The following is a 19,291-nucleotide window of genomic DNA, read 5'->3' as shown; positions in this document are numbered from 1 at the left end:
GCGCGTGATCGCCAGAGGGGGTGTGGGCGAGCGAGGAAGGCGAGGAGCGGTGTCGGATGAAGAAGAGGGAGAAGAGGAGTAGATACCATGACGAAGCAGAAGACAATCCGTTGGAGTCTTGAAGACATGCGAGAGGGGTGAGGGAGGGGGCGGCTGCTCATATTTCTTCCACCATCGCACTCGCTCTCCCCATAGAGAAAGGCGAGAGGAGAAAGGAGGAAAGAAGGGTGTCTCGGGCACTAGCAGGGACCACCAACGCACGCACGCAGAGAGACGAGACGAATATGCGCGTGCCGGTGAGTGAGTGAAGGATAGATGCATGTGCGTGTGTGCTAACTCTATAGAGGCCTGGCGGCGCGAGGAAGACGGAAACGGAAAAAGAGTGTGTGGGTAGGCGTAGAGCTGTGGAAACAATCATGGCGAGGAGGCACAACAGCACACGTGCATAGGCATACACAGACAGTGACAGCAACACAAGCGTGCATACACACAGGAGAGAACGCACCCTCGTCTCGCAGGGTGTCCATCACTTGTGCGCACTGCCCGCCAGCGGGCGAGCGCGCGTTCATTTTTTGTTGCCGTCCACCCTTCTCTCCACCTCTTACGCACCACGCGTGCCTTGACCTCCATCAGCACCGCTGCCGTGCAGACAAGCGCGAAAGCGTCCAAACTATTTGACTAGGTTTGCCAGCTCGCGCAGCACCTCTTCGAAACGGTTCTCCATCATCGCCCCAGCGCCAGCCGTCGTGCGGTCTTGCTTGATCGCTTCGCCACGCTTCACAAGTGCTGCTTGCATCGCCGGCAATGTCCATGTCCCGTTTAGCGAGAAGACGCGATCGGTGCCGCGCAACTGAGGCCGCGTCAGCACGCCAAAGTCGGCGAGGCACTCCACCTGCACAGGAAAGCCGTCGGCCCGCATTGCGGGGAAGTGCAGCTTCGCCATGAGTCGAGTGTACAGCTGGTGCACCTCGTGCATCTTCAGCGACAGCGTTGGCACCGCGCGCTGAGCCGCGGTGAGACCCGCTCCCGGCGTGCGAGTTGTGCCGATGCGGCCACCGACACTCGTCGACGCGTAGGTGCGCTCCTCCCGCTTGCGCAAAGTGAGAACGACAATGCAGCTGAGGACGTATAGCGTCTGCTCCGGTAGGGTGCCGACGTGTTTGTCGATGTCGCTCTCAACCTGGTTGCTCTGTAGGACACGGACGCTCTTGGCCAGCGTCATGACACCGGAGGACGGCGTCCAAGATGAGGAAGCTGGGGCAAGCTGTGCTGCAGCGGTCAGCGATGCGCAAGATGCACCCGCGGCCCCGCTGAACCGCGTCGAGGAGGCGCCCTTTATGCCAGCGGCGTCTGAAGAAGACCGGGGGGTACCTGAGAACGTTGTAGACGCTTGTGCTGCAGCGGCTGTACGCTTGTCCACGCTGTACGCCTCAAAAGCAGCCTCCAGCTTCGAGGAAAAGTCGGCAACTGACGCATTCCTTACGACTGCGGTGCTTCTGCTGTCGCGCGCCATTGCCGGGGGTGTAGACGTCGCCGCCGTCGCAGCATCCGCAGCAGCAGCCTCAAGCCTTGCCTCAGCCACTTCCCGCCAGGCAGCCGAGACCACACGGTGGCACATGGCGATGACCTGCCGGACATCGCCGGAAAACTCGAGGAGCGCTTTGCGTGCGATGTAATCGTACAGGCGCGGTCTGATGTCCACATCGGAGGCGCGCAGCGGCTTGTGGTCCGCCGCGGACGAACGCGCCGCGGTCTTGCGCACCTTTGCGCCGCCCGCAGTGCTCTTCGCCGCGGGGGATCTCGAAGTGCGGTCGTCTGCGCCGACGAGCTGCTCGCATCGCTGCAGCTCGGCATTCGTCGTACTCGCGCCGATCTCCCGCAACTGGGCCTCGCTGTAGGGTTGGAACAGCAACGGCTCCAGCATCATCTGCGGCACGTGCACAAAGGCACGCTGGTTTGATATGAAGATCAGGGCAAGTTGCGCGGGGTGCTGAAAGGCAAGCTCCGCCAGTAGGGTGAGCATTTTGGCGCCGCCGCCGCGTAGGTACTCTACCTCGTCGAGCGCAACGACGTGCAGCGCCGGCGGGCTCGCACGCCGCTTCGGGGCTGCAGAGGTAGAAACGGCGTGCGACTCAGCAGCTGCGCCACTGATAGCCTGGCCGCGACTAGACGCAGCCTTGCCAATGGACGCGAGCCACTGGAGCAGCAGCTGTGTGGCGCTGTCGGTGCGGCTGCACGTTGCCCGGATGCTGTCGCACACCGCCTCTACCAAGAGCGGACCACTGACATCGGCGCAGTTGACGTAGTGGCCAAAAATATGACGGAACTGCGAAGTGGCCGGCGAAGAGGACGATGCCGTCGCACGAGTGCTGCCACTCGAGAACAGCTCAGGGTACCGCATACTGAAGTAGGCAAGACTGTACGGCTCTGGCTGGGGCCGTGGTGGCACCTCCTGCTCCAGTCCCTGTGCCTGCCGCCACGCACTTTCACCCCGCGTGAGGGCTTCTGTGGCCTTCCTGTCTAGTTCGGCTGAATGAACGCTGTTCCCTTCCCACTCATCCGCCGCGCGACCGCGCTTGACACGGCACGCCGGACTGGCAGCTTCCAAAACGGTGGCAGTGGAGTTGACACTGGAGTCGCTTGGCCGACTCGATTCGGGTGAGTGCAAAGCGAGGCGAGCGCTGCTGGTCGTAGTGGCCGCAGCCAATGACGATGCGGAGGTGCGCGACGTGTCTGGCGACGTGGTGTGCGACAGCGCAGCAGCCAGGGAGGCCGAGGACGACGGCGTCAGCCCATTCGCGTCACTGGGGCTTCTGCCTTCCTCGGCCGGCAGCTGCCGAGAGGAGCGTGGTGTACTGGTGGGCGTGGCTAGAAGTGCTTTTCGAGTCCTGCGAGTTGCATCGGCCGTGACAGATGCTGCGTCATCACCGTCCTCTACGCAAGTTCGCCAGCCGCGCTCTTCGAGAGTGCTATGCTTGATGAGACTGCGTGGTTTGGCATCGCATGGCAGCGCACGCGCCGAAATGGCTCGCAGAGCACGTTTCACGGTCGAAGTCTTGCCGCAACCGCAGCCGCCGCACACAAAGAGGGAGGTGTTTGTCTCGTGTGACAGCCGCCGCGAGACGAAGGCGACGACGGACTCGTATTCCGCCTCACGGCCGGCATGAGGGGCCTCTTCCAGCAGCGTTTCCACTTGGAAGACAGCATCTTGCACGGAGGCGTGTTTGTCGGCCTTGCCGCTGCAGCGAGAGGGACGTTGTGTCGGGGACGAGCCAGAGCCTCCACCTGCTCGTCTTACCCGTGGTGTGGCGGCGACAGCGCTTCGGGGCATTTGCTATGGATTCGCTGTCCTCGCGAGAGAACGATGGCGGAGGGGGGGATGCGGGGTAGGGTGAGGTGTGTGATGGTCGAGGGAGCACACGAGAGAAGACGAAGAGGGAGACGTGCAAAATGGCGTGCGTGTATGGAGTTGTCTATGCATAAGTGCCGGTGTGCGTGTGTGTGTGTGTGGGTGGGTGGGTGTATGGGTTGCGCAGTCTATGAGGGCGTGCCTGTATGTGGGTGAATGAGGAAGTGATTCTAAGCGCGCTGTGCCTCGCCTCGCACGATGCACAGGCACGGGTGCAGCGATCGGGGGACGATTCTATGACAAAAGGGTGAGAGAGGGGTTGCCGTAACGGAATTCGAGATAAGTATGTATGTCTGCGTGTGTGTGTGTGTGTGCGCGCGCGTGTGTTTGTGTGTGTGCTTGCCTCTCGTGCAAGGTTGCGGCTGTTTCTTCACGTGGCGACGGCCCGAACCGGAGGCAAAGTGCGCAGGGCACGGACACACACGAGATGTAATGCCTCGCCTATCGCCCAGCGCACGCCAACAACGAAGATGTCGCCGGAGGCAATGGACTCTATCAACTTCTGTATGGCGGTGGCGCTGTTAACGTGTGTATGTGTGCGTCGACAAATGAATGCAAGCGGGGCTGGCTGGCCGTGTCTCTGAGGTGGCTCGTTTGTGCGTGAAGTCCGAGATGACGCGATGTTTGAGGCAGGGAAGGGGGTGAGTGGAGGAGAGGGCACAGGAGGGCAGTCGGGAAGAAAAAAGTTGGGGAGGGAGGGGGGACAGCGGTGAGGCGAAGACATCCTCCGTGCCGGCACGCGTCTTTGCAGTGGCGCCTCTTCTCACGGTCGCGCAATGCAAGGCCTGTCCTGATGAAAGAGGCAGCTTAGGGAAGAAAGGGTGGCGAGGGACAGGGGTGGGGATAGGGGATGGTAGGCGGCGACGGCCACCCCGGCAGCCGCACACTCCCCTCCTCCTCATGCCGCATTCACACTTGCACACAAAAATGGTTGCGTGGATAGGCTGGCTGCTGTCAGTTGATAAGGGCCGTTCTCGTGGCCTGGCGAGGCAAGGGAAGAGAAGGAGGGGTTCCGTCACGGGTAAATAGAAAGTGTGGGGAGGGAGGGAGGGAGGGAGGTAGAGGGAACGCAAGCCATTGCTTAACATGCTAGCACACACATACACAGACATACACACAGACACATACGCATACACACAGTGGAAGGAGCAGGGAGGGAGAAAGACACACAAAATGAAAGGGTTCACAACGGTGGTGCGGCCGCAGTCGTCTCTGTGAGCCCAGTGATGTCTGCGATCTCCGCGGGGTGTGTCTCCCTTCACCCTCCGCCGTTGCTGCCCTGCCCTCCCTCAGCCTGATTTGTCGATTCACCACATCGTCTGGCTCCTCGCCAGGCACTGAGGGGCACAGTCACACGCACCCGGACGCGCGCTGTGAGAGGAAGGAGAAAAGCGAGCACCAGCGCACTTGCGCCGCCTCTTTATCTCCCCCTCCACTCAAGCCTTGCATCGACACGCACACAGCCGCCTAGTACACGGCCACAACATTGAAGGTGGAGTAGAAGAGAAGCATCGGGTACAGGACAAGGTAGCGCTGCTCCTCCATCCCTAGCCCCTTCGCCACGAGCGTCGTTCCGCACCACGACGACCACGCAACCATCAGCAGCGTAAGAGGCAGCACGCCGCGGAGGCCCATAATCCACGAGCCAACGGTGCGCACGGCGGCGAGCAGCACCGTCGGAAGCAGACCGTAGCCGATCGTACTCGCGACAAACTGTAGTGGGACACCGCCGCGCGGCTGCATGAGTGACAGGAGCATCTTGAAGAACCCGACGCCGAGCATGAAAAGGCCGTAGATCGCGCTGAACTGTATTTTGCCACGCAGTGATAGCAGCACCGCTAACGAGAGGGCGAAGAGGACGGGACCTGCCAGGTCGGTGTCCTTCGCGGCGTCGACGCTTATTGACTTGAAGGGGTTCAGCACGGCGCGCGCCTTGCCCAATATATGCCGAGGAAAGATACCGAGTTCCTCGAGTAACGGCAGGTCGTCGGCGGGGTTTCCAAAGCGGAGCTGATGCAGGGGACGCTCACCGATGGGGGCTGCACTGCCAGCACCGATCCCGCTGCCAGGGTCTCCGGCACTGTCGTCTACCACCGGCAGAACCTGCGCTATGAGGCGACCCAAAAACCCACTCGTACGGCCGCTACCGAACACAGCGCCGCCGGCAATGTTCGGACTGGCCGAAGCATCGTAGGCAGCTGGCATGCGCGGGCCACTCATATTGATAGGGCTCGCCGCGCACGAGCTGCTGTGCTGCACAAATGCAGCCTCCGGCGGCGCCGCCCCGCTTGCCGTCCCCCGCTGCAGGTTGCTGGCCGCCGACGACGGCATCGACACCACATATGGCTGCTGCTGATAATGATGCCGACGGTGCTGTGATGCAGCAAGCGGCAGGGGCTGCATTAACGGCTCCGACGGCAGAAACGTTTGCTGAGTCGGTGGACGCGCTGAGTTGCTGCCGATGGTGCTGTTCGTGATTGAGCCAGCGCTGCCGTCGCTGGAGGGCTGGAAAATTCCAGGCTCATGCAGTCGCGGCGGAAGCTTTGAGAGCCGACGGCCGCTCGCGGTCAGGCCGTTCACGCCGGGCTCTGCTGCCCACACACCAGGCGAAGGCTCTGTAGAGTTCGCACCGGACGCCCCAGCGGAGCTTCGACTAGTTCCCACCACCACCTCCTGGTGCTGTGACGAGGTATTCGGGACTATGTACCCGCTTCTGTCGCCGCCTCCGTATAGCGGGTTTGACGTCGAGCTCCCGGCATCGCTGTTGTAGCCGCTGGTGATGTCAATGCTGTTACCTTGCCCGTGAAAGTAGCCGTACGATCCCTGGTAGCTGGCAGCGTTGGCACCGGTGGAAGCAGTGGCCACGGCGGCGGCACCAGTGTGCTGCACAGAGCGCCGAACGAGGCCGGTGGCGCCGGAGAGTGAGGTAGCAGAGGGCGACGGTATCCGCTCTCTGCCGAAGTACGCACCGCCACCACTGTCGCGACTGCCTGTCGGCGCGGATTGGAACTCGGTAGGGTATGCGTACCCCTCGTAGCGTCGGTGTGGATGCTGCTGAGCCATTTTTCAGCGACGCTGTCACCACAACTGCGTGTGCGTGTGCGTTCTCCTGAGCGCCGGCGGCGTGCTCTTCTAGAGAAAAGATGGTGGGAGGAGGCGTATGTGCGTCTGCCTGCCCCTCCTTGTGCTTTTGCGGGTGTTGTTGATCTTGTTGCGAGTCCTCCGTGCGTGCCAGTGCGCAGTAGCGTGGCTGTGAAGGTTGATGATCGATGCTCGTTTCCGTTCTGGAGAATGCAAGGAAGGTAAGAATAAAAGGAAAAAAAGAAAGCACCAAAGATGTATGTGGTGATGCTGATGACTGTGTGCACGTGCGCGTGTGTGTGGCGGAGTGGGTGGGCCGGTGAAGAAGGAGCGCGTAACACAAGACGGTGAGTCAGAGAGAAGCATAGATAAAGAGGTGAGTGAAATGAACGAGTACTCGCGTGCCGCGGTGTGCTGAAGCCTCTGAAGAAAGCGGCACCGCAAGCTACTACCCGTAAGAGCGTCGCGATGCAGTACTAGAAACCACTCGTGCCCGCGTCCTCGTGTGTGCACATCGAGCAAGTACTTTGCGGCATCTTGTATCAATCAGATTGTAACGGAGCACGAGGCCTATAGAGCTGGTGTGGCTGTGAAAGTTGTCGCTGCACCTTCGCACTGACAGCACAAGCATGTGCGTGCACTCCAGGGGGGGAAGGCTGATCGGAGGGGTAGAGCTCATGCTCTTTTTTGTTGGGGAGGTGGGGGTGTCGATTGCGCACTTAAGACGAGGACGATGCGTGGGTGGCGAAAAAAAATTATCGAAGTGGGCAATCGAACCAGCAACAACGACAACACGCACATCCGCTGCGCTCGAACGGACGAACGCACAAGGGTGGCAATCGTCTCCATCGCACTACGCCGGGCCACGCCGACGGCACCGCCACAGCGCACACGTCTCGCTTCTCTCCCCTCTCGCATTGGCGTGAGGGATGCGCTCTGATCGCACTCTCAGAGCACCGGTGGAAAGGCGGCACCGGCTTAGAGGGCCCGCCGATACTGGCGGGATGCAGCCTGCTCGAAGGGAATAAGCACTGCAGCCAAGAGAGAAAGGAGGTTTCTCAGTCCAGGCCCTTCGATTTACACCTTCCCGCCCCCGACTGCGACCTAGGCGATGACGTCGCACCTCGGGAGCTGCCTGGGCTGGACGCACCCTCCGGCGCCGCCGCCGCCGCCGCTGCCGCGCTCTCCGGGGTCGTGCCTTCAATCAGGTGCACAATTCGCACAATCCCGTACCGCGTAGCACGCGCACCCCAGTAGCCCAGCGTCGTCGTGAGAGACAGCTCTCCTACACGTTGGAAGAAAGGCGGATGCCCGAGGAAGAAGAGCAGCACTCCGTATGCGATAATGATGCCCATGATTACTGACGAGAAGCGTGTCAGCACGAACTGGGGCGCGTAGCCCAGCACAGCGGCAGATATTTTCTTTGGATCGAGCATCGCTGCTGTCGGGCTGCGGGCGCTGTGTTCGTATGCAGGCTTGCCAGAAGGTGCCGCGAGGCTGTCCACCCAGAATGAGAAACACACTCAGAGGGAAATGGAGAGAGGTAGCCGCGAGTTCGTGCATGTGACACTGCATCCGCAGTTGCCCATGCCCTCCTGTGTGCTACCTTACGCAAACAAATGGGAGATGGAGGGTGGGGGCTGTGGTTGGCAAGGAAGGGCCACAACTACGCTATCCTTCGTGTACTCCACCTGCAACTCTGTGTCACCACGACAGCGACGTGCTTCTCCTCCAATAAGTTGGGGGTGATACTTTTGCCGCGACGCTACGGTGTGCGTGCATGCGTGTATGTGGTGGAGGAAAGTAGGGTGCAGGAGGGGGGACGGTGTAGGGTGGAAGGTCCGTCGGAGAGAGGGAGGAGGGGGAGAGGGAAGTTAGGGGCGGGGGGTCAGAGGAAGTGGAAGAAGACAGGGGCGTGAGAGATTCGAGCAGGGAGAAAGGTTGAGGAGGTGCGCGGCGTCCGTGCAGCAGTTCTCTCCTCCCCTCCCCCCCCGTTTCCGTGTTTCGCTCTCACAGCCTTCCAGTACGCTTTTCAGAGAAGAGGGTCCGATGAAGAGAGGGAGAGAGATGCCTCCTCCCCGTTGCTGTCAGCCATGGGCACCTGGCGAGAGTTCGGGACGTCGGCAGGGATTCGAAAACACATATAAAATAAACATGACCTCGGCAGCCCAAGGGAGTGGGAGGAGGAGGGAGGGAGAGGGGCGGGGAAGTGACACATGAAACAATATCAACAACAGCAACCAAGAAGAAAAGAGGACCTAGTTGATGCTGTGCACACATACGCACACACACACCTTCTCCCCTGCCCTTCCCTCCCTAACGCCCTTCAACTACGACCAAAGATTCGGCTTTGGTGGCACGCAGGAGCGGCACAGGCACGCGCAAGCCCACGTGCGAGTAGATGCGTGCATTCGCCTCCCTTCCCCACCCCCGTTGTCAATGTTGTTGATGGTGTGTATGTCCCCTTTCGAGTGCCCATCAAAACGAGGGGGCGACGCGGTAACACAATGAGAAGGAAGAAGGCACCAGTAAGAGAGTTCGGAAAAGCGGGGCCTGCATGCATCTGCAGAGGAGAGAAGGGGCGCGGGAAGTAGAGAGGGAGGACACTGCCACGCATCCACACACGCGCCACTAGAGCCGCGACAGCACCTGCCGCTGGCCTTCATTCATCTCCCCGACGCCGTCACTTACAGTGCACCTTCTCTTCGCGACGAGCGTGACTGAGCCAGTCAGGCACTGCTATCCACGTCTCGTGCATGGTGCAGCAACTGTGCCACCAACCAGTCCATGGCCCCCGCCACCCCCACTCCGTCGAGCGCACTCACCTCCACCACTCGCATGGAAATTTCGCCGAAGCCGCTCCCTCCCACACGCAGCTGCACCTCCTCTGAGCGGGTGCAGAGACGTGAGAGTGGCGCACCGATCGGGGATGCAGCGGCACCAGGAAGTTGCGAAGGACCGCTGCCACCATTGCCGTTGTCATGCAGCCTCTGTTGACTCTCCAGCTCCTCGCCTGCTTTGTGGCCGTCGCTGCTGTTCTGCAGCATGTAAAAGGTCGGATCGGCTGCCAGCTCCGCCAACTGCAGCGCCTCTTGCAAGGTCATGAGGGGTATGTGGGTAACCTCGTCCGTCTTGTTGCTGAGGATCAGAACCGGCACGCCGTGCAGCAGGGGGTGCTGGAGGAGTCGCGCGAGCAGATCGCGGTCCTGCTTGTAAACTTCCTTCAGCTCCTGCTTGGTAAAGTGATCGCGTGGCGGCTTTTCTGTGGCGGATGGCGGCGATGACGGCGACGCAGACGAAATGCGAAAAGGCAGTGTACTGTCGATAACGTACACGATTCCTTGACTTCGCGGGTAGTACTTCTCCCATAGGTCGCGCAACGCGGCTTGGCCACCGAGGTCTCGCAGCACCACACGTGTGACGACATCACTCGGCGCGTTGGCCATGACCTCCTGTTGGCGTGCGCGTTGCTCGTACAGCAGATCCTGCGGTAGCGACGGCAGGGAGGCGACGGCCTGCAATGGCAACTGCGACTTTTTCACCAGCGTGACAGCCGAAACGGGGGGGCTGAAGCGGTGCTGCACCACAGCGTAGTTGAGGCCCACTGTCGGACGGATGCGCTTCTGTGCCAGTTGCGTTGCTGTGGCAGGAAGTGGAGTGCCGGGCGGCAGTGGATGTCTACGCGGCCTTTGTTGCGGTGGTGGCGTCGTGGGGGCTTCAGTCACTATGTTTGTTGTCAAGGTAATCGCCTTCTCACCTGCGCTGCTGCTGGAGCGGTCCGCCAACAAAGACGCCTGCTGCTGCTGCTGTACGGCTGGGGTGTAGAGGAACTTGAGTTGCTCCAGCAGCGTCGACTTGCCTGCGCACTCGCGGCCGACAATCAGGACATTGTACTCGGGGGTGCTAAAGAGGCTGTTGTACACACCAGTCAGAAAGTGTAGCATTCATTCCAGCGTGATGTCGCGACCGCAGCAGCACACACACACTGATAGAGACGAGCGCAACGGAGGGAGGGAAGGAGGGGGGGGTACGAGGGGGAGTCCCGCAACCTGAGAGATGAGACGGAGCCCTATTTGGAACCGGAAGGATGGGTGTGCGTCGTTAGGGTAGGATTGCTGTATGTGTGTGGGCTAAGAAAAGCGAGAGGGGTCCACGATGGCTGCCGTGCTGGCCGTATTCCTTAACGATTGTGCGTTTCTGTGTGTGTGTGTGTGGGTGTGGGTGGTGAGTCTCTGCATGAAGGTAAGGAAGGAGGAGGGCGAGGGGGGGCAGCTGAGTGGGTCCGAGCAAGAGCAGGATTTGGGAGGGGGGGGAGTGAGGCGAGAGGGAAGGGTTCAAACAACAGACCAGAAGAGCAAATATGCTCGTCTGCATGAAGATGTGTGTGCGGGCTGATAATGAAGGGGTCTGTATGCTGCGGCGCGCAGACACACACACACACATACACAGTCCTCAAGCTACAACTCTGACAGCCCCACAGTACACCATCTTGGGTCGTACCTGGTGAACTCTCTCCTCCGCTTCCCGTCTTTTCGCCCCATCCCTGTGGCAAACGTTTTCCTGTCATCGCCGTTGTCTTCCGCTGCTGATATCGACGCAGAGAGGAGGAACACCGATGCCCACACATGCACGCGCGCCGTGCCGGCGTGTGTGTCTGTCACCCACTGTCACCGGCGCGACGATAGGCGGCCCAGTAGTCATAAGCGCGGCGCGGTAGCGGGCGCATGACCTTGTGGAAGCGCTCCTCCGAGGACGCGGACGACGAGACGGCAGAGGGGGAACGCGAAGATGCAGATTGATCGCTCAAGTGCTCAAGGCGGTCGATGTGCTCCTCGACATCGGCCTTGCGTGACGTCCCGCTCGTCCGCCCAAGGGTGCCGCTGCGTGTCCTCTCCTCGGGCGCATCGCTGTCCTCTCCGCTCGCACCGCTATCGCGGTCCTCGTCACCTCCTCGGAGCTCGCCGGCCAGTTGCGCGGCGGCATCCTCGGCATTGTCGCATGCATTACCGTCTGCAATTCCACCCTGGATGACGGCAGCGACACGGGCAGCCATCCGTCGAGTAGCCATGCGGCCGCACCGCGCCAGGAGGCGCTCGCGTCGAGCATCTTCCATCTGGCGCCGATGTATGTGCCGCTCCAGCAACCCTGCGGCGGACCACACTAGAAGACACTGCTGAGCATACGGCAGGTCACCAAAGGCGGACGCCTGTGGCAACAGCGCGCGCTGCGCTGAGTTGTCCCGGCGCTGCTCAGGCGCAATCGCCTCCTCTGCCGTGGCATCTGCGCCTTCTTCTGCCCTCCTCGCCGGGTCCAATGGTGTCGTAGCTGCTACAACGGGAGAAGCGCAAGTGGGCGACACTGGTAAGCCGACAGCAGGCTTCGCCCTCAACACATGCACCTCGTCGTCCTGCTTTTCTGCTTCCTCGCTGCCGCTGCGCGGTTCCTGTTTCACCTGAGCAGTGCCTGAGCCTGAAGCGCGACACTTTCCTTGATCGCTTCCAACGATATGCGGCACGGCAGCCTGCCTCCGCTCTGCGACCTGCGCTAATCGCTCTTTCACCAGTCGCTCCAGGGCGACCTGGTCATGCCTGAGAACGTTACCACGCAAGCTCGGATCAACGCCGCCCTCGATCCTGCGTTTTCGACCACGCTGCCGCGTAAGGGCGCCAGCCGCTGTGGCGATGGCAGCGGCACCGGAGGGTGCGCCGCTGTTCACCAGGGCGTCCTCGCTAAGCGCCGCCGCCAATGCCTTTTCTCTTGCTTGTCTGCTGTGGTCGGCACCACTACTGCTGGTGGATGTCGACTCACCTCCCACGACAGGTGATATGGCCTGGCCGTACCAGAGCACGGGGGCGGTGATCGCCCGCCGCTCATGGCCGCCGCCGTCCTGACTGATTCGCGTCCATGCTGCCGTTCTAAAGGAGGAGAGGAGGAAGGTGTAGGATGAGTACACCGTGGCCCACTGTGCGTCGATGCCGGAGTCCTGGGAGATTGAGCCAGCGGAACTACGTGGTGGCGGTGCCGGCAGAGGTACACCCATGCGTTGCTGAATACGCGAGCGCACGGCGCGCTGGTGCGCTGTCAGGCGCAGCGGCATCTCGTACACAGGGAGCTCGAGCGGGGCCGCATCCTCGCTAGTCTTCGACGGCGCAGAAAAGGATGGAGGGGCCACAGTCACGCTCACCGCAGCGGAGCGCTGGTGAGGAGCAGCTGTCTCCGAAGAAGTCCCTGTGAGGACGGCGGTGGAACACCCCCCGCCATCACGCCGGCTCTGGCTGCTTAGCGTGACACTCGCGAGTAAGCCGTTACCCTGGTCCTCCGTCGCCGAGGAGTCGACGCGCGGTATCTTGAAGCTGCCACGAGGACGTCCCCGGTGCTCCTCACCGCGCCTGCCTTTCTTCGAGGTAGTGGCTGCCGCCGCAGCACTGCCAGGAGTAGTTGTGGTAGGGGCGCCGAAGAGAGGGGCGGTAGCCTTTCCAGAAGGAGGATGGACAGTCGGCGTCACCCTCTCTGCCTTCACCGCGGGAGCCTCCGCGAAAACCGCCGCTCGGCTCTTGTTCTTGCTCGCGCTCACGCGTGACACCATGCGTGGCGCTTCGGTGTTACTCCCTTTCGCTTCCGCCTTTGTGAGCTCCATGTCGCTGTCACCGCCGCTGTCACTGCTGCGGCTTCGATGACCTTCGCCTGGGGAGGTTTCGCGGCTGGGGCTACGTGCCCGTTTCGAGCCGGTGCGCTTCTTTTGCTGCAGCTTGGATGTGGCACTGCCGCCGGCGGGCGCCGACGGTATCACCGCGGCGGTGCTGGAAGCCTCTTGCTTCAACGTCTTGGCCGCTGCCGTCCTCGACGCTCCAGATGCGTTGGTGAAGGGCACCGCTTTAATCGACTTTCGGTGCGCCATGGCATCGGCGGTGCCTTGGAGCACCAACTGCGCGGCTGCCTTGATGGCCGCAGCACGCCTTCCGGTTCGTGTAGAGACCCACGTCTCCTCGACAGCCTTGTTGCGCTCGGCAGCGCGGCGGTGATGACGGCGGATCTCGCCAGTGCTGCTCTGCGCCACGCTACCAGCACGTGACACGACGCTGCTCTCTGTCTGCGAGTGAAGTGTATCAGCCTCCTTCTCAAGTGCATCGTCAACACCTTCAGCTACGACATCCGTCGCCGTCTCCTCCTCATCCTCCCCGAGCAGAGCGGCAGCGAGACCTTTTCCTGTTGCGCTGCTACTGCTGCCAAGAGCACAGCCAGCCACTGCGCGACGCCTTGCCGTCAGTGTGGTGCCCTCTTTGTGGGGCGACTTCTTCTGCAGCGGTGGGACGCTGGTCCTCCCTCGCGACGGCGTCACCGGCAGCCGTTCCTGCTCATCAGCGCCGGCGCCGACGCCCTCTTCGACAAGATGCTCGTCGTCGCACTCCTTGTCATCACTGCCGGAGGATACGAGGGACTTATCAAGCCGACTCCGCTTCAACGCCGCGGAGCCGCTCGTTGTCCGTGCTGCTCTTAGGGAGTCCCTCTGTCGACATGAAGCTGCAGAAGCGGCACTCGCGCTGGACGTGTGGGAGACGCGAGAGCGTGCACGAGGGGGTCGCCTAAGCACAGATGCATCAGCAAGTACATCTGCGGTGATGTCACTGCTTTCGGCGGCCTTGCCGCTCGTACGCCTCGAGTGCTCCTCCGTGTCCTCGGCCTCGTCTTGCTGGTCTCCAGTAGCCGTTGCGTCAGCCGACCGTGACAAAGTCGTTTGGCCGCCGGGAGCTGCTGATGCAGCGGGGACACCGGTTCCCGCTAGCTCCGTTTTCTCGGCGTGGCTCTTCTCCGCCTCACTCGCCGCTTCCTTCGCTCTCGCCTCCTCTGCCGTCAGCAGCGTGTAGTAGAAGTTTCGCAGGGTGATCATGAGTGCCTCGCGCCGCATCGGGCCGCGATTTTCGAGGGCGGCGACGTCCATGTTTCGTCCCAGAACCCACCACACAAAGGCGAGATCCTTGTGGTTGTAGCGGTCGAGCACGACACCTCTCGTCAACATTGATTGATAGTACTGGATGATGGCGTCGCAGACGTCGCATGTATGCATAATATCCGTGGAGCTGCTGCTGCTGCGGGGGTCACCGTGACTAGTGGGCGGAGTTGTGGTCCTGCCCCCTTCGGCTCCCATCAGTCTTGGAGAAGGTGGTCGAACAGCATCCGGTGCCGCTCCCAGAGGAGCTCGCGGCTGCTCTGTGGCCGAAGGAGTAGTCATCGCAGTCGTCTTGGTAGAAGTGCTCTCGCACAGCGCATCGACTTCCGACTTAGATGCCTCATGGGACGCAACCACGGCGGAGCTGCTCGGCGACACGTCCGATTCGCTTGCATTCGCCTCCGCAGAGGCGGGTGTCTGCGCTTCAGCAGAAACACCGACATACTGCATTGGCGGCGGCGGGCGCAGTGGAGTGCTGTTTGCCTCGATATGCGCGTCCAGCTCCATGCCAAGTGACCTGGTGGCCGACAGTGCAAGAGGGGCAGGCGGCATAGCCGTCACCGAGCCCTCTTCCGTAGCCGCCGCAGCTACTTCCCTTCCAGCTCGGCGCTGGGCCGCCCTCGCGTCTGACGAAAGAGGACTGGCTGTCGTGCTGAGAGACGCTTCTTTGGGAGAGCGGGGAACATGCATAGATGGCCGACCTGCAATAGTCGTCGTGGACGCTATCGACGGCGTCAGCGGAACGTGGGGCGAGTTCACCAGCCGTCGCGGCGAGGTCGAGGAGGTGAACGACAACGCGCCAAAGAAAAGGGAGCGCGCGCGGTCGATGGCGCACTGCCTGGACAGGGCTGCAGCGGCGGCGGCACCGGAAGCAACCGGGGAGCGCGGCTTTGCTTGCTTAGTGGGAGTTGCGATGTCCGTAGAAAATGAGGAGTTCGGCATTGATACGGTGGCGCCGTGCTCTGTGGCTGTATCGTCGTCGACGTTGCTGCCATCGTCGGAGCTGGAGGAGGTCGACACAGTGGTCGAAGGGGACTCTGGCGAGCAGCCGCCTTGCTCACCTCGACCTGAACCCTCCTGATGCCTTTGGCGACCCTCTGGCCTCTCCTGTCTCACCGTCGCGCGCCGCCGTGCACGCAGCTGTGTGCGCGACGGAGGCTGCTCGCCGAGGCAGGGTCGGTAGTCGGGATCGGCCCTCGGCAGCAGTATGAGGTTCAGCGCACGCGCCGTGTTCACCTCATCGATCACGGGCATCGGCGCGCTGGTCGGCAAGTGGTACGCGCGCAGCCGCTGAATCGTGTTGATGGCAACAAAGTCACGCACTCGGTCATCATTCCATGGATCCATGCTGAGCGTGCCGACCGTGTCCGAGACGGTCTGTCGACGAGACCGCATAATGCACATAGCACGCCTGGCGATGCCTTCGTCTGTGTGTGTGTGTGTGTCCGCTCACCGCTCCCGTCACCGCACAGCTCCCCTCTGCTGCTTTGGCCGGACTGGAGCGCGTCTCTACGAGCAGCGGCAGGCAGCAGTGGACGGCAACGAGGCGTTTGGCAAGAAGCAGCGGGTCAGAGGAGGCACAGGAGGGAGGGGGAAGAGTGAGGTGTACGCCGCAGCGCAACGAGGTGAGCTTCGGTGCAGCTGCACGACACCCGGCGTGCCTCTGTGCGTGCGGGCGTTAGGCGCTGAAGAGGGCTATCACACGAAATCGAGAGAGAGAGAATAGTACGCTACTGAAAGAGAAGGCAAAGACAGACGGACTCGTGGACACACATGCACACATGCGCGCAACGCACGCGAAAGGATGAGTCTCTTCTCTCTTCTCCCTTCTCTCTAACCGCTGCTGCCGCTGCCGCTGCCGCGAGCACATCGCACATGGCACAAGGCGAAGGACAGGTCATAAGCCGGGAAAGAATGAAAAGGCATTCAAGACGAGGTGAGTGGGGGAGGGGGGAGTGGCGATGTATGTGTGCGTACGCACGCAGCGTACAGGGCGTCAGAGCGAGAGAGAGGAGGAAATTGCCGTCCCACTGAACAGCTATCGAGTACGTGTGCAAAAGCCAGCTGGTGACGCCACGGCCGCACTCGCTCTTGCTTGCCCAGACACCTGTAGGTAAAGGGTTGAGGCGCTGCCCGAGCGAATAAGGCAGCTTCGACGCGGCCGCATGCCTTCTCCGCCAGGGAGAGAGACTTTAGCCCTTCAGTGTGTGCGTGTATGACTTGTGTGTTTGGAAAGATGATCATCAACGTTGCACGGCGTGCGGGAGAGAGAGGGGAGCATCCAATACCTCACCACCGTCGAACGCGCCAACACCATCAAACCAATACTCATATATAAACATCGGTACATGTGGGGAGTGTCGACAGAGGTCGACACAGAAAGATACACGCGCGCACAGGCATATACAGGCATACGCAGAGGAGAGGAGAAGGGGGTGGCCGTCCAGCCTCTAGTCCCTCTCCTGTACCTCTTGGGCTTTCTTCTATGCCTGCGTGTACGTATATGTATGTGAATGCATATATGCATGTATCTCTCAAGAGAAAGAGACGGGCAGGGATGGGGGGAGGGGGGGCTCAGCTGTACATAGACGATACATTAAATCACTCACACAAAACACACGCACACGATGTAATCCAAGCTGGCATGGAGGAGAGGTGGGCTGTGTGTGTGTGGGTGTGTGGGTGGGTGGGTGGGTGGGTGGGTGTTTTCGGAGGGGAGGAAAGAGGGGGCGTCATACGCGGCACCCACACATATCCACAAACATACGAAGCAACAGAAAGTAAACAAAAAAAAGAACGACGCCATGCCGTAGGACAGGTGAAGAGAGAGACAGCGGAAGGGGGAGGGGAATATGTGGGAAGGTTTTCGCTTCATACAAGCCTTCCCACGCACATACACGCATATACGCGGGCGCATGCATGAGTATGGTGAAAAAAGAGAAGCGTGTGTGTCAGCCACAGTGGTGCACAACAAGGCGGACACACAGAAACCGACAGACAGAAGGGATAAGTAAAAAAAAATACAAGGAAGGAGAGAGGGGGTGGGGTGGCGATGGTCGGTGTGGGCGAGGCAAGCGCCCTTACCCACACTCGTGCACAGGTGCAAGCGCACGCACGCCCTTCCTCTATTTTGTGCGTTGATGACAAATATATATATATATATACGAAAAGAAGCGAGCCACCACATGCACACACGGATAGAGAAGAGATAGAGAGTCGGAGCATGTCGAAACACCCTTAAGAAACGCAAGAGCGATCGCCGCTGGGCCACGAAGGGATATGGAATGAGAAAGGTGGGAGCTCATGGAATGGGGAGGGGAGAAGAGACTGGTGAGTAATGTCTACACACACACAGTCTTTATCCATATCACGCGCTCAATCACAAGCCACGCACAGCAATCACTTCTCTGGCAGTGTTTCAGCAGCAGTGCAACGCTATGCTCTCTTCACCTCTGCCTCTTTCAGCGCCTCTGCACACCGTCCGATCCAACATGACGATGCAGACGTACAAACAACATCGAAAACTGAGGAGGGGCAGGTAGGCGGGCTTCACGTGTACTTACGCTTCCAAGAAAAAAAGCCCCTTGGGCTTGCCTTGTGCGCTTCCTCCTTCGGCAAGCCCGCCATCTCAGTGGGCTGCGACGTCATCGCGAGTGTCTCTGCAGGCACTGTAAGCAGGGTAGCAACGGGACGGATGGCTGTCAAGTTGCACGCCTTCTCCTTCTCCTGCTTTATGATTTCCTCAATACCGGACGGTGTCGCCATCTGCAAAGGCATCGATCGCACCGGCTGTGTCGGCAATGGTCCTGGTGGGGCTTGCCCGGACGCAGGGAGTTTGCACGTGTGGACCTCCCGCCGCAGGGCCGATTCCACCAACCTGCATGATGAGGCACCGTATGTGGGATCAGAAAGAGCCGTCTGCTGCTCTACATGGGTGAGTGAGCCAAGGCTGCTCTCGCTACAGTTTCGCCGCTCCGGCCGGTAAACCACACGCGCTAATGGCAATGGGAGTCGTTTCACAACAGAACGCCCCCTGGATCTTGCCGCCGCACCCTTGGTGGCGTACGCCCACAGCTGCAGCTCAACCCCCTGCGCCCCGCCACTCCTCTCGTCGCCTTCCACGTTGGTGGATAGCGCCGCCACTTTCGAAAGCGAAGAAAGCGCCCCGTGCGCCACACCCCCACCCATGCACTTCAACTCGTCGCGACTACGCCGCCATTGTTGAAGATAAGGAAAACTGCAGCCATCTAGCAGGAACTGCACCCCGCCTAGCGGGTGCAGTGCCACTGTGGCCTCTTGAATAACGTCCAGTTCAATGCGCAGTATGTCATCCTCCATTCTGCCAAGTGCAGCCGCCTCAGCACCAGCTGCTGCAGCACCAGCGGCGTAAAGCCGAACATTGCGAACACATGCCGCAGAACAATCCAGCATAGCGCTCACATCCGCAATCACCAGCTCGCGTATCCTTGCAGCACACGACACCAAGTGCTCACGCCAGTTGGGACCCCTCAACAGGTGCTCAATACACGTAACCACTGCACGCCGCAATCCGCAAGCCTCCGTGAAAACCTCCCCTACGCCACTCTCCTCCGTGCCCGGATCAACCGTTAAATCCCGAAACCAAGCACACACGTCCGCAACATTGCCGCAAGCATCCCACCTCGCCTCCGGCGCCCCGCAGCGGTAGCCCCGTCTCACATCTGCATCGTCGAGATTCCGTCCGCTTCCCTCAATCCCATCCGAATCGGGGATCCTCACCACACCACAATCATACCGAATCTGCACACCGCGCCCAGCAAACAAAACACCACTGAAATCCAGCTCCTCGTACGCCTCCTGCGGAGCGGCAGCGC

At 60.9% G+C, this 19,291-nt stretch overlaps 4 protein-coding genes across 4 annotated transcripts; all 4 read right to left on the bottom strand.

The window, feature by feature from the left end:
- Positions 1-670: 670 nt before the first annotated feature.
- On the bottom strand, positions 671-3,331 carry LDBPK_262220 (hypothetical protein, conserved; the record flags this gene model as incomplete). The annotated part of the gene is made up of 1 exon (XM_003861759.1): positions 671-3,331. The coding sequence occupies one exon, from the start codon at positions 3,329-3,331 to the stop codon at positions 671-673; it is 2,661 nt and encodes an 886-aa protein (XP_003861807.1).
- A 1,545-nt stretch (positions 3,332-4,876) lies between these two features.
- Positions 4,877-6,472, bottom strand: LDBPK_262210 (hypothetical protein, conserved; the record flags this gene model as incomplete). The annotated part of the gene is made up of 1 exon (XM_003861758.1): positions 4,877-6,472. The coding sequence occupies one exon, from the start codon at positions 6,470-6,472 to the stop codon at positions 4,877-4,879; it is 1,596 nt and encodes a 531-aa protein (XP_003861806.1).
- Positions 6,473-9,219: 2,747 nt separating this feature from the next.
- On the bottom strand, positions 9,220-10,434 carry LDBPK_262200 (hypothetical protein, conserved; the record flags this gene model as incomplete). The annotated part of the gene is made up of 1 exon (XM_003861757.1): positions 9,220-10,434. The coding sequence occupies one exon, from the start codon at positions 10,432-10,434 to the stop codon at positions 9,220-9,222; it is 1,215 nt and encodes a 404-aa protein (XP_003861805.1).
- Positions 10,435-11,147: 713 nt separating this feature from the next.
- On the bottom strand, positions 11,148-15,842 carry LDBPK_262190 (hypothetical protein, conserved; the record flags this gene model as incomplete). Its single annotated transcript, XM_003861756.1, has 1 exon — positions 11,148-15,842. One exon carries the CDS (start codon positions 15,840-15,842, stop codon positions 11,148-11,150), a length of 4,695 nt encoding a protein of 1,564 aa, XP_003861804.1.
- Between the last annotated feature and the right edge of the window lie 3,449 nt (positions 15,843-19,291).

The sequence above is a fragment of the Leishmania donovani genome, chromosome 26, assembly GCF_000227135.1.
Source record: "Leishmania donovani BPK282A1 complete genome, chromosome 26".
Classification (NCBI taxonomy): domain Eukaryota; phylum Euglenozoa; class Kinetoplastea; order Trypanosomatida; family Trypanosomatidae; genus Leishmania; species Leishmania donovani.
This window is presented reverse-complemented; position numbering and strand designations above follow the sequence as displayed.